Source organism: Papio anubis, chromosome 12 (genome assembly GCF_008728515.1).
Source record: "Papio anubis isolate 15944 chromosome 12, Panubis1.0, whole genome shotgun sequence".
NCBI classification, from domain to species: Eukaryota; Metazoa; Chordata; class Mammalia; order Primates; family Cercopithecidae; genus Papio; species Papio anubis.
Window position 1 is genome coordinate 61,397,438 of NC_044987.1, and position 14,661 is coordinate 61,412,098.

The 14,661-nt window shown below is 37.7% G+C and overlaps 1 protein-coding gene across 5 annotated transcripts in view; it reads left to right on the forward strand.

Moving 5' to 3' along the window:
- The window catches only part of FCHSD2 (FCH and double SH3 domains 2), a 309,718-nt gene that overhangs the window by 115,198 nt on the left and 179,859 nt on the right, over positions 1 to 14,661 (forward strand). For 4 of the 5 annotated variants that reach the window (XM_017948727.3, XM_017948728.3, XM_021926259.2 and 1 more), the window contains exon 4: positions 14,141 to 14,217. The exons of the other annotated variant lie outside the window; for it this stretch is intronic. In XM_017948727.3, the coding sequence (XP_017804216.1) occupies positions 14,141 to 14,217 (77 nt within the window). The remainder of the gene's footprint in view (positions 1 to 14,140; positions 14,218 to 14,661) is intronic. 5 annotated transcript variants of the gene reach the window in all.

Sequence of the window (14,661 nt, forward strand, 5' to 3'; positions counted from 1 at the left end):
TGGCAGAAGGCAAAGGGGAAGCAAGGCATCTCTTACATGGTGGCAGGAGAGACAGAACAAAAGAGGAAGCGCTAAACTTTTAAACCATCAAATCTTATGCGAACTCACTCACTATCATGAGAACAGCATGAGAAAAATCTGCCCTCATGATCCAATCTCCTCCCACAAGGTTTCTCCCCTGACACATGGGGATTACAATTCTGGTTGAGAATTGGGTGGGGACACAGAGCCAAACCATATCATTCCACCCCTGGCCCTCCCAAATCTCATGTCCTTCTCACATTTCAAAACACAATCATGCCTTCTTTTTTTTTGTTTGTTTGTTTGTTTGTTTGTTTTTGTTTTATTTGAGACGGAGTCTCGCTCTGTCGCCCAGGCTGGAGTGCAGTGGCCAGATCTCAGCTCCCTGCAAGCTCCGCCTCCCAGGTTTACGCCATTCTCCTGCCTCAGCCTCCCGAGTAGCTGGAACTACAGGCACCCGCCACCTCGCCCGACTAGTTTTTTGTACATTTTAGTAGAGACGGGGTTTCACCGTGTTAGCCAGGATGGTCTCGATCTCCTGACCTCGTGATCCACCCGTCTCAGCCTCCCAAAGTGCTGGGATTACAGGTGTGAGCCACCGCGCCCGGCCTACAATCATGCCTTCTTAACAGTCCCCCAAAGTCTTATGCCAACATTAACCTGGAAGTCCAAGTCCAAAGTCTCATCTGAGACAAGGAAGTCCCTTCTGCCTATGAGCTTGTAAAATCAAAAGCAAGTTAGTTACTTACAATATACAATGGGGGTACAGGCATTTGGTAAATGCTGCCATTCAAAATGGGGGAAATTGGCCAAAGCAATGGGACTACAGGTCCCATGCAAGTCTGAAATGTAACAGGACAGTCATTAAATAGTAAGAGCTCCAAAATAATCTCCTTTGACTCCATGTCTCACATCCAGGGCATGCTGATGCAAGATGTGGGCTCCCAAGGCCTTGAGCAGCTCTGTCCTTGTGGCTGTGCAGGGTACACCCACTGCAGCTACTTTCACAGGCTGCCATTGAGTGCCTGTGGCTTTGCCAGGTACACAGTATGAGGTTTTCTGGTATCTAGAGGATGGTGCCTCTCTTCTCACACCTCCAGTAGGCAGTGCCCCAGTGAGCATTCCGTGTGGGGGCTCCAACCCCACATTTCCCCTCTGTAGTGCCCTAGAAGAGGTTCTCCATGAGGGCTCTGCCCCGGCAGCAGACTTCTGCCTGGACATCCAGGTGTTTCCATACATTCTCTGAAATCTAGGCAGAGGTTTCCAAACCTCAGTTCTTATTTTCTGCACAACTACAGGCACAATACCATGTGGAAGCCACCAAGGTTCGGAGCTTGCACCCTGTGAAGCAACAGCTCAAGCTGTACCTTCGCCCCTTTTAGCCACGGCTGGAGCTGCAGCAGCTGGGGTGCAGGGCTTCATGTCCCAAGGTTGCACAGAGCAGCAGGGCCCTGGTCCTGGGCTACGAAACCATTTTTCCTTCCTAGGCCTCCTGGGCCTGTAATGGCAGGGAGTGTGGTGAACATCTCTGAAATGCCCTGGAGACATAACATTTGGCTTCTTTTTACTCATGCAAATTTCTGCAGCCCACTTGAATTTCTCTTCAGAAAATTGGTTTTTCTTTTCTACCTCATGGTCAGGCTGCAAATTTCAAACTTTTACACTCTACTTCCCTTTTAAACATAAGTTCCAATTTTAGACCGTGTCTTTATGACTGGATATGACTGTACACTTTCAGAAAAAGCCAGATTACATTTTGAATGCTTTGCTGCTTAGAAATTTCTTCTGCCAGATACCCTAAATCATCTCTCTCAAGTTCAAAATTCCACAGATCTCTAGGGCAGGGGCAACATGCTGCCAGTCTCTCTGTTAAAGCGTAGCAAGAGTGACCTTTGCTCTAGTTCTCAGTAAGTTCCTCTTCTCCCTCTGAGACATCCTCAGCCTGGATTTCATTGTCCATATCACTATCAGTGATCAATGGTTTTGGTCAGAACCATTCAACAGGTCTCCAGGAAGTTCCAAACTTTCCGACATCCCCCTGTCTTCTTCTGAGCCCTCCAAACTGTCCTCTGCCTGCTACCCGGTTCCAAGTTCGCTTCCACATTTTCAGGTATCTTTATAGAAATACACCATGTCTCTCGGTACCAATTTTCTGTATTAGTCCATTTTCACACTGCTGTAAAGAACTAGCTGAGACTGGGTAATTTATAAAGGAAGAGGTTTAGTTGATTTACAGGTTTGCATGGTTGGGGAGCCTTCAGGTAACTTAAAATCATGGTAGAAGGCAGAGGGAAAGCAAGGCATGTCTTATATGGTGGCAGGAGAGAGAGCAAGAGAGAGAGGCAAAGGAGGAAGTGCCAAACTTTTAAACCATTAGATCTTGTGAGAACTCACTTGCTATCATGAGAACAGCATGGCGAAAATCTGCCCCTATGATCCAATCACCTCCTAGCAGGTCCCTCCCCTGACACATGGGGATTACAATTCAAGATGAGATTTGGCCGGGGACACAGAGCCAAACCATATCACTTCCCTTAGACAGTTAACTCTCATTTGTCCTTCTGATCTTTAATCATATGTAGTTCTCAATTAAGTCTATTTGGATATACAAACCACCTCCCCCTATCTTTATACTTTCTTAGAGCACTGTATATCTGTTTTATATATTCTACATTATTTTTATACTCAGTTTCTTTTATTTTAAAATAAATTTTGTTGCATATATTTAAGGTATATGATATGATGTTATAAGCTATGGTGTAAAATGGTCACTGTAGTGGAACAAATTAGCATCCATCGTCTCACGGTCAGTCATTTTGCCCCCAGTGGCAAGAGCACCTGTAATTATGCATTTAGCAAAATCCTGAATACAGTACACTATTAACTATAGTCCTCATGCTCAATATTTCATTTATTTGTGTAGGCTGGGTGCAGTGGCTTATGCCTGTAACCCCAGCACTTGGGAGCCCAAGGCAGGTGGACTGCTTGAGCCCAGGAATTTGAAACCATCCTGGGCAACATGGTAAAACCTCATCTCTATCAAAAACAAAATAAAAAAATGAGCTGGGTGCGGTGGCACACACCTGTAGTCCCAACTGCTCTAGAGTCTGAAATGGGAGGATCCATTGAGCCTGGGAACAGAGTGAGACTCTATGTCAAAATACGTACACACATACATACATACATAAAATAAATCTCTATAATTCTTTCGTCAAAACATGGATCATCTGTGTTTTTTAGTCGAAACATGGAGCATATCAGTAGGTATATATACCACACATACCTACTGGTATATGTGGATGGTTACGGGATAGCAGAAGGATGTTACTCAGTTGGTACATCATTTAGCATAACACATTAAGATTTGGTTTTTGTGTGAAATAATATGTAGCTTTAAAAAATTCTTAGTCATAAGGATATACCAATTTAGAGATATAGCTTTGTCACAAGTATACAGATTATAATTCTACAAACTAATTCCAAGGAGATTTAAAAAATTTTTTAAATTCTATTTGTTTTATTTTTAAGCTTTTATTTTAAGTTCAGGGGTACAAGTGCAGGTTTGTTACATAGGTAAACTTGTGTCATGGGGGGTTGTGGTACAGATTGTTTTATCACCAAGATATTAAGCCTAGTACCCATTAGTTATTTTTTCTGATTCTCTTCCTCCTGCCACCCTCCACCCTCCAAAAGGCCTCAGTGCCTGTTGTTCCCCTCTATGTGTCCATGTGGTCTCATCATTTAGCTTCCACTTATAAGTGAGAATATGTGGTATTTGGTTTTCTTTTCCTGCATTAGTTTACGAAGGATAATGGCCTCCAGCTCCATCCATATTCCTGCAGAAGACATTACCTCATTCTTTTTTTTGTAGCTGCATAGTATTCCATGGTATATATGTGCCACATTTTCTTTATCCAGTCCATCACTGATGGGCAGTTAGGTTGATTCTGTGTCTTTTCTACTGTGAATAGTGCTGCAATGAACATATGTGTGCATGTATCTTTATAATAGAATGATTTATATTCCTCTGGGTATGTACCCAGTAATGGAATTGATGGGTTGAATGCTATTTCTGTCTTTAGTTCTTTGAGGAATCGTGACAGTCTTCCACAATGGCTGAGCTAATTTACACTTCCAGAAACAGTGTATAAGCGTTTTTTCTCCACAACCTTGCCAACTTCTGTTATTTTTTGACTTTTTAATAATAACCATTTGGACTGGTATTAGATGGTATCTCATTGTGATTTTGATTTGCATTTTTCTAATGATCAGTGATGTTGAGCTTTCTTTCATTTGATTGTTGGCTGCACGTATGTCTGTTTTGAAAAGGGTCTGTTCATGTCCTTTGCTCGTTTCTTAATGGGGTTGTTGTTTTTTTCCCTGTAAACTCGTTTAATTTCCTTATAGATGCTGGATATTAGACCTTTGTGGGATGCATAATTTGCAGTATTTTCTCCCATTCTGTAGGGTGTCTGTTTACTCTGTTGATAGTTTCTTTTGATGTGCAGAAGCTCTTAAGTGTAATTAGATCCCATTTGTCAATGTTTGATTTTGTTGCAGTTGCAACAAAATATATGTTGAACTAGATGTCTCTGACTCTAATTCACCCTCATGTAATTCATTCTCATTTCCCTTTCTGATTTCTAAGTCCCACTCCAACATTGAGCAATTTGGCTTCTACCTTCTATCATCTGTTTACGTATTTGTTTAATCCTAGTAATATTTACCACTTTTCAGAATTTTTTACCTGTGCCCGGTGAGAAACAACTTTATCAACTAGTGTACAATGTTTATATACAGGTTTTTTTTTGTTTTGTTTTGTTTTGTTTTTTTTTTTTTTTTTTGTCTTTAGTCGTACAGTTTTTAGCTAAAATACTTTATACAAAGTTTCTTGGACCCATTTATAAACCCACTATTTTGCAGAATTATAACATTTGCCCCTTCATTCCCCATACCCATTTATGAGGTTATGTCTTACATTTTGTAATACAATTGGATTTGTTTGTCACAGTCTGCATTCTATCCTGGGTTCCCCCAAACCACTGGTAGATTTTTTTAAATTTACATATATTGAGAGTCATTCTTTGTCTCTTGTCAAAGGTCTGTGAGTATTTTCAAAGTTCTGTGGGTTTTGACAAATATATAGTGTTGCAGATCCACTACTACAGTGCTATGTGTATTAGTTCACCACCCTTAAAATTCTTCCACTAGCAAACACTTCCTTCTCCCCAAACCCCTCAAAATCACTGATCTGTTTTCTCTATCAGTTGGTCTTTCCCAGAATGTCATATGAATGGAATAATACAGTGTGTAACCTTTTTAATTTGGCTTCTTTGACTTAACAAAATGCATTATAAGATTCATTCAAGTTATGTGAATTAATAGTTTGTTTCTTTTAATTACTAAATACTATTCCTTTATAATTATGTACCACAGTTTGTTTATCCATTCACCTACTGAAGGACATCTTTGTTGCCAATTTATCAATAAAGCTGCTAGAAGCATTTGTGCTCAGGGTTTTGTGTGAACCTGAGTTTTCAAATCAGTTGGCCCAATACCTAGAACATGGTTGTGGAAGTCTCTGTTCGTAGGAAATTTCAAAACTGTCTTTCAAAGTGGCCGTACTATTTTGCATTCCCACCAATGTTGAAGGAGTACTCTGTAACTCTGCCGCCTCATTAGCGTTTCTTGCTGTTAATTTTTTGGATTTAGCTTTCTAATAGGTGTGTAGTGGTACCACATTATTTTTAGTTTGCATTTCCATAATGACAAGTAGATGCTGAACTTCTTTTCATATGCTTGTTTGCTATTCTTATATCTTCTTTGATGAAGTATCTTTTCAGATCCTTTGCCCATTTTAAAAATGTGTTGATTTTTTTCTTACTGTTGAATTTTAGGAATTCTTTATATATTTGGACTTCCTTTATCAGATATATGATTTGCAAATATTTTTTCCTAGTCTGCAGCTTGTCTTTTTATTCTCTTTGTAGTATCTTTCCCAGAAGAAAGAGTTTAATTCTGATAAGGTCCATTTTATCATTTTTCTTTCATGTGTCTTGGTTCTGGTGTTTTATGTTAAAACTTTTTACCAAAGGTCAAGGAGATTTTCTTCGCTGTTCTTCTAAATGTTTCATAGTTGTATGCTTTATATTGAGGTCTATGAATCATTTGAGTTAATTTTTGTGTAACTTGTGAGGTGTGTGTCAAGGGTTTTTGTTGTTGTTGTTGTTTATGGTCATTCAATTGTTCTAGCATCACTTGTTGATTGAGACTATCGTGTCTCCATTGAACTGTCATTGCCCCTTTGTGAAAAATCAGTTTACTATATTTGTATGGTTCTATTTCTGGGATCTGTCTTTTGTTCCACTGATCTATCTCTCCATTCTTTTGCCAACATCATGCTATCTTGATTCCTGCAAACTTCAAGGTATACCTTGAAGTCAGGTAATGAGAGTGTTTTTTCCTTATTTTTCTGAATTTTGGCTATTCTAGTACCTTTAGCTTTCTGGACTATTGATTGAGATTGCCTTGAATGTATAGATCATATTGGGAACAAATGAGATCTTAACAATATGAAGTCCCAAGTCATTAACATGGAATCTCTCTCCATCCATTTAGATTCTTTTATTCTTTTCTTTCTTTCATTAGTATTACGGACTTTTCCACATACAGATCCTGCAAATATTTTGTTGGATTTATACCTAAGTGTACTTCATTTTAAAAAAATTTCAAATTCCAGTTGTCCATTGCATGTGTGTAGGAGAGCAGTTAACTTTGGAATGTTGACGTTGTATCGTGCAACTTTGCTAAACTCAGTTATTAGTTTCATGAGGTTTTTTGTAGATTCTTCAGGTTTCTTACATAGACAATCATGTCATCTGTGAATAAAGATAGCTTTATTTCTTCCTTTCCCATCTGTATGCCTTTTATTTCTTTTTCTTGCCTTATTGTACTAGGTAGAGTTTCCAGTACAATGTTGAAAAGAACTGTAATAGAGAACATCTTTGCCTTATCTCTGTCTTAAGGGAAAAGCATTCGCTTGCCATTAAAAGTATGTTGTTAACTTTAGTTTTTTGTGTGTTGTTTAGTTTTGGTTTTTATTTTTTGCTTTTTTTCTTTGTTAAGACACAGTCTCACTCTGTTGCCCAGACTGGAGTGCAGTGGTGCAATCATGGCTCACTGCAGCCTTAACATCCTGGGCTCAAGTGATCCTCCCATCTCATCCTCCTCTCCCTCTCCCGCCGTATACAAAAGTAGCTAGGACCACAGGTATGCACCACCAGGCCTGGGAAATTTTTTTTATTATTTACAGAGACAGGGGTTCTCCTTGTGCTGCCTGGACTCAAGTGGTCCTCATGACTCCACCTCCCAAAGTGTTGGGATTACAGGTGTGAGCCACTGCGCCCAGCCAGTTTTTTGTATATATCCGTTACTAGGTTAAGGAAGTTTTCTTCTGCATCTCATTTTTTTAGAATTCTGTGATGAATGAGCATTTTTTTTTTAAGTTTTAAGTTCAGGGGTACCATGTGCAGATTTGTTACATAGGTAAACTCATGTCACGGGGGTTTGTTGTACAGAATATTTTGTCACCCAGGTATTAAGCCTAGTACCCATTAATTGTTTTTCCTGACCCTCTCCTTCCTCCTAGCCTCCATCCTCCAAAAGGCTCCAGTGTCTGTTGTTCTCTTCTGTGTGTTCATGTGTTCTCATCATTTAGCTCCCATTTATAAGTGAGAACATACATTATTTAGTTTTCTGTTCCTGCATTAGTTTGCCAAGGTTAATAGCCTCTAGCTCCATCCATGCCCTCACAAAGGATGTGATCTCATTCTTTTTTATGACTGCATAGTATTTCATGGTGTATATGTACCATATTTTCTTTATCCACTTTACCATTGATGGCCATTTAGGTTGATTCCATGTCTTTGCTATTGCTCATGGTGCTGCAGTGAACATACGTGTGTCTGTTTGTTTGTTTGTTTGTTTTATTCTGTGTTTGGTCTTTAAATCAAATAGGATAGGTCATTTGTAATGTCAGTAGATAGGCCAGACATGGTGGCCTACACCTTTAATCCCAGCACTTCGGGAGGCAAAGGTGGGAGCATTACTTGAGGCCAGGAGTTCAGACCAACCTGGGCAACACAGTGAGATCCCATCTCTAGAAAAAAATTTTTAAACTTAGCTGGGCACAGTGGCATGAACCTGCAGTCCCAGCTACTCTGGAGGCTGAGAGGCAGGAGGATCACTTGAGCCCAGGAGTTCAAGACTTCAGTGAGCTATGATGATGCCGCTGCCTTCCAGCCTGGGTGGCAGAGCAAGGCCCTGTCTCAATGTAAATAAAATGTCAATAGATCTTATTTCTTATATATACTTAATTTAAATAAAATTAATCTTTATTTTTATAAATGGGAAAAGGCTAAAAGATACCTTTAGTGTTTAATATGTATAAGGTATTATTATATGAGATTAATATTTCATCATGAAATTAATGGAAAAGTAAATAAAGACAATTTATGTAATTTAAAATAATATCCTGTTTTTTAAAATCTTACATAATCATATACCACACAGAACAATGAAGAATATTTTAAAACTTTCCTTTAGGATGGGAGTGAAGTTCTGTATTACTTTTAAAGTGATTTGAGAATATAGTAAAGGTAATAATTGCATAATTTGCATTAGTTTAAGAAATATCCAACTTATGCAGTGAACTTGTTCATTGTTAGAAGATCATTTGCATAATGCCGGGAATTTCATGACAAAGTGGTATAGTATATAAAGAATATGGCTTCCAAAATTTTTAAAGAGCCATCTAATGGCAAACCCTTAGTAAAATTTAAATGTTAGTTTCTCTATATGCTGAGGGATGAAATGAATACAGAATTACCTGTGCCAGAGCCATAGAGCACCCTTCTACTCAGCTTGCTGTGATAAATTGGCCAAAGGTTAAGCCATCAGTTCATTTCCTAATGTCTACTCAACAGTGGCTCTCTTTGTGTTTCTTCACTTGTTAAAGCAATACAGCAAGTGTTATTGAGAGGTAAAACAAAGCAAGCCTAACATCAGACACTGATGGCTTTTTAAAAAGTTGGAATCGGATGTTATTGCATGTTTCAAAGAGCATATTGATAGTACATCTTTATGGAAGCCACTGCTCTAGAGTGAACTGAATTGCAAATCAACTCAGCATTATGCATCAGTGATGCTCAGGTAAATATAAATAAATATTATGTTTAGTGGACCAATTTTAGATAGTAGTGCTGTGGGCTTGGGAAATGATTTGAAAAAAATTTTTTGAAAACCCTTTAAAAAATTGTAAGACATAGGTTTATTTACCTTAGCAAATTAATTAGAGTGGATTTTGTTTTCTATGTAAGTAAACCTTTTATTCATCAAATGTAGCTTTAAATATAATGTATAGAGGAAACCAGTTAATTTAAACATATAATGCTTTCAGAAACATGCAGTATTATTTAGGACCTTTACTTTAATAGTGCCAGAGTATGTCTGAGCATCCATGCAGATTAGATCTTGAACAGCTGCATGGAGTACGCAGAAGTCATGATTCCTGCCTCTGTGAACTAACTTGAATAAAGTCTTTCATCTAGAGATCTCACTGTCTATTTCATGAATCCCTCATCTCATCTCTGAAGGGCTCATTCAGTTTAATACAGTTCAGTTTTGTGGTTTAGAGCTCTAGAAATCGCTATTGTAATGTATAAATCACAAAGTTAACGAATTAATTTAAAAAAATAGATAAAGTCCACTCTAAAATGATTTCTTTTACAAAGACGTAGTAACTTTGGATTCTAGCTCACATTTAACTAGTTGTGAACTGTATGATTTGAAGTATTTATGCTTTTAATGTCCAATTTCTCTGTGGTGATAACAAAGCCTAACATAGAATTAAGAGAAATAAACGTTTCTGAAAGTGCTTAAGTTCGTTTGTTCCTGCATAAATTTAGAGTGCTGTCATTCTGCCTTCTGTCTTAATCCTGCTCATGAACTGAGGCTCATGTCATATTCTATGTTCTGTGTGATGTGTTCTGTAAACACTTTAACAATGATTAAACTGAAAAAGTCACTCTCATTTCATTTAGATGTGATTTGAGAAAATACCAGATGATCTTTTCCTCATTTGGGTACTTATATCACATTTTGCCACTTGTTTGGCAGTAACCCATGTGTTGCCTGGCATATTATGTTCTATACTTGTTATTCTTCTCTACAGATAATGAGTCATTTGAATTCTGAGATCTTGACTTAATTGAACCCTCATAAAAATTAATGTGTAGTGCTTTCTAGGTATGGAATAAACTTCTATTATTTTTAAAAACTGCTTTGGAATACCCACACACATTTCTCTTAAAATAGTGAAGATGGTCAAATTTGACTGTAATTTTACCAAGGAATTTATTATATTAAAGCCACCTGGTCATAATCTCAGGAATCTGATAAACAGTGTTTTAAAAATTTGAGTACATGAACATTAGGAACCAGAGAAGTTTTTATTCAAACACTTCTAACACAGAGTGGCAAAAACATAAATGGAGATGGGCACTATGCATTAGAAACTGAAGGTGGCATTTATCCATGCAATCAGTAGATCTTATTGGTATCAACTAAATTCTAGGTGATCTGCTATAATCTGGGGATATAATGATTTAAAAAAAAAGACAAGATCTGTACCTGATGGAGTTTATAGTGAGTAAACAGACAAATATTTAAACCAGACAGTAACAATGTATAAGGATTATGCATAAATATAGTTATGTGAGAGGGCCAGAGGCGAAGATACTTTGCATACAGTGATTAGAAAAGGTCTTTTAGAGAAAGATGCAAATAGTAAGACCCAAAGAATGAGAACTTGCCTAGATTGTGGTCTCTGGTTTCTTTCTGAAAGCAATCAGAATTCCTTGGAGAACTAGCTTATTGCAAGTCTGGGCCAGGAACTGTAAAACAACAATAACAGCAACAACAACAACAAAGAAGCATTCAAAGTCTATTTGGGTTCGTGATATGGGAGCCAACTTGGAGGGGCTCTGACAGACCACAGATGTGACAATTTGAGCATCAGAAGAAAGCAACTGTAATTAATTGGAATGCCTCTATTATTTAAAATACATGAGTTTATAATGTTACTTTAAAAATTCGTTGTTCATCTTTGGACCCAAATATTGGACAATCAAATATTTATCCTGTCTTTCCTCCAAGAACTTTATCTCAGTATAACCAAATAGTTCATGAGGGATAATTCTTTATAGAATTATAGCTAATAAATGTAGAAAGAATAAGCTATTATACTTTAATGAAATGAAAATAAGTACTTAGGCAATGACACTTTTCACATTTTCCTATATATACTTGTGATTGTTTATGTTAGGAAATTTAAGTATCAAATTCAAAGGGAGGGGTAAGAATTTAGCAAGTAGGAATAGGAGTGGTTAGAAGATATTTTCATGCAATGGGAGCAGTATGAACAAGGTGCAGAGGTGAAAAACTACCATACATATTCAGGGAAGACATAGTATTTGGAGTTCCCAAAGTACAAGATATGTTAAGTGGAACTATTACGGATATGTAGTTGTATACAAGTTCTCAGAATACACAATACTTAGAAATAGTGAAACCAAATTGTTGCCAAGTTCAGGAGGAACTTGAGATTCAAGCTAATTTGACAACAGACCTTAATGGAAAGGTACCATGTAGAGTGTAGTGTTGATTTTACTTGAGTAATTTTTGCCTAGAGCAGGCAGTTGATTAATAAATGTGATTGTTCTTCATTTCAGCATTGTGTTCTTTTTAGTTACGTGTATAGAAATAAGTATCTCAATGTTAATGATTTCTATAACCATTACATTAGGCCCTGTTACAGTGTTAGGGGACCACATATATTCCTATCCAAAAGTAATGCATTGGCCAGGTTTGGTGACTCACACTTGTAATCCCAGCACTTTGGGAGGACAAGGCAGGTGGCTTGCTTGAGTCCAGGAGTTGAGCCATGGGCAACATGGCGAAACGCTGTCTCTACTACAAATACAAAAAATTAGCCGGGCTCAGTGGCACATGCCTGTAGTCCCAGCTACTTGGGAGGCTGAGGTGGAAGGATTGTTTGAGCCCAGGAAGTTGAGGCTGCATTGAGCCATGATCGCGCCACTGCACTCTAGCCTGGGCATTGGAATGAGGCCTGTCTCAAACAAACAAAAACAAACAAGCAAAAAACCAAACATAATACATTGTATAATTGGAATGAGCAGTTTAAAATCAGTTCTTAACAAAATGGTCTTCTCATTTCAAATCCCTGTACCTCTCCCTGACACCTATTATAGATAAACATTCTGTTTTATCCAGATTTGTGTTGTGTAGATAATAATAAGTGGGCAAATTTCTTTGTAAAACAGTTTTGTTTTTGTTGTTTGAAGTGACTTGTGTCATGGTATCGTTTAAAAAGAAAAGACCCTTAAAATCTGTCTTGAGAATTAATAGTATGGAACAGCACCAAAATTTGTTTATTAATTTTACATACCAGTATATATCTGTCTACTTCAAATGGAATTTGTTTTTCTCTTTCCTGGTATATGAGAGTTTGGCTGCTGAGATTTAGAAAGCTATGTGATCAGAGTTCTGTGGAGATGGACAGCTGTGTTCCCTGTGACATGCCAGAGGTGGTTTGTTTTTATGGCTAGTCAGATAGTTAAAAGTGAAAGGCATATCAATGAAGTTTCAACTTTCTCATCCTTATACTCACCCTTTTCCTAAAAGTGGAGACAAGAGAGGACTGGACAATAATGAAAGAAGGTTGTAGTGTTCTACCATTTATCATTGGTTTTTTTGTTTGGTTGGTTGGTTGGTTGGTTGGTTTGTTAATTGGGTTTTCTTTTTGGAGACAGAGCCTCGCTCTATCACCCAGGCTGGAGTGCTGCGGCCCATTCTTGGCTCACTGCAGCCTCCGCCCCTGGATTCAAGTGTTTCTCCTGCCTCAGCCCCCCAGGTAGCTGGGACTACAGGCGCATGCTACCACACCCAGCTAATTTTTGTATTTTTGTTAGAGATAGATATTCACCATGTTGGCCAAGCTGGTCTCAAACTCCTGACCTCAAGTAATCTGTCTGCCTTGGCCTCCCAAAGTGCTGGAATTATAGGCGTGAGCCACCACGTGCAGCCTGTCATTTTTTTTTTTCACTCCTGAATTAAATTTACATTTGGAAAAATGAGATTTTCTAAGTCATGTATTTTAAGGAAAAGAGCTTCCTTTACGGCATAATACTTATTTTAGAAAAAATACGTATTTTTTTTTTTTTTTAGATGGGTATATGGATCTTTTTTTTTTTTTTAAATTTATTTTTTTAATTTATTTATTATTATTATACTTAGTTGTAGGGTACATGTGCATAACATGCAGGTTTGTTACATATGTATACTTGTGCCATGTTGGTCTGCTGCACCCATCTACTGGCCATTTACATCAGGTATAACTCCCAATGCAATCCCCTCCCTCCCCCTCCCCACCAGACAGCCCTCCCATGCCCTCTCCTATCCAAGTGGATCCTGGACAATTCTGCCCCACCCCAAGGAGCAGGAACATGCTTGCTTCTGTTCTGCATAGCTCGTTTACACTGAGCAAGTCTCAGCTGCAACCATGTCCCTACAAAGGACGAAACTCATCCTTTTTTATGGCTGCATAGGTGACCCATGGTGTATATGTGCCACATTTTCTTAATCCAATCTGTCACTGATGGACATTTGGGTTGATTCCAAGTCTTTGCTATTAGAATGCCTGCAATAAACATAATGGCATGTGTCTTTATAGCAGCATAATTTATAATCCTTTGTATAACCCCCAGTAATGGGATGGCTGGGTCATATATACATCTAGTTCTAGATCCTGAGGAATCAGCCATACTGTTTTCCATAATGGTTGAACTAGTTTACAATCCCACCAACAGTGTAAAAGTGTTCCTATTTCTCCACATCCTCTCCAGCACCTGTTGTTTCCTGACTTTTTAATGATCGCCATTCTAACTGGTGTGAGATGGTATCTCATTGTGGTTTTGATTTGCATTTCTCTGATGGCCAGTGATGATGAGCATTTTTAGAAAAAATACGTATTTTTTAACAGGGTATCCAGAAGTTGGCTAGTCAATACCTGAAGAGAGATTGGCCTGGAGTAAAAGCTGATGATCGGAATGATTACAGGTAACTTAGTAGTTTTTACCTATTTTATTTAGAAATGGTTTTACTTAAAGCTGTGTCACATATAGATAATGTAACACTTTAGTTTTTAAAAGAATCACTTCTTTCCTCTGTCTGCTATGTTTTTGGGTATAATTTCAAAATTATCAAAATTTTAATGTTTTATAACATTAAACAATCTATATGAAATAGATTGTAATCTATATAAAATAGATCATTTTCATGTCTTTATATATAAGCCAAGATTATATTTTATATAATTAATTATACCCCCAATTGAAACTTAAAGAAGGCAGGTGACAATGGAACACAAATTGCTGAGTGACCTATAATGGAACACATTATTGTGATGGTGATGAAACAAGATTGTGTATGTTCTGCCATCTTCATTGATACTTCTGAAATAAATTCTAAATACGGAAAGATGGGGTTTTTGTGAGACTAGGG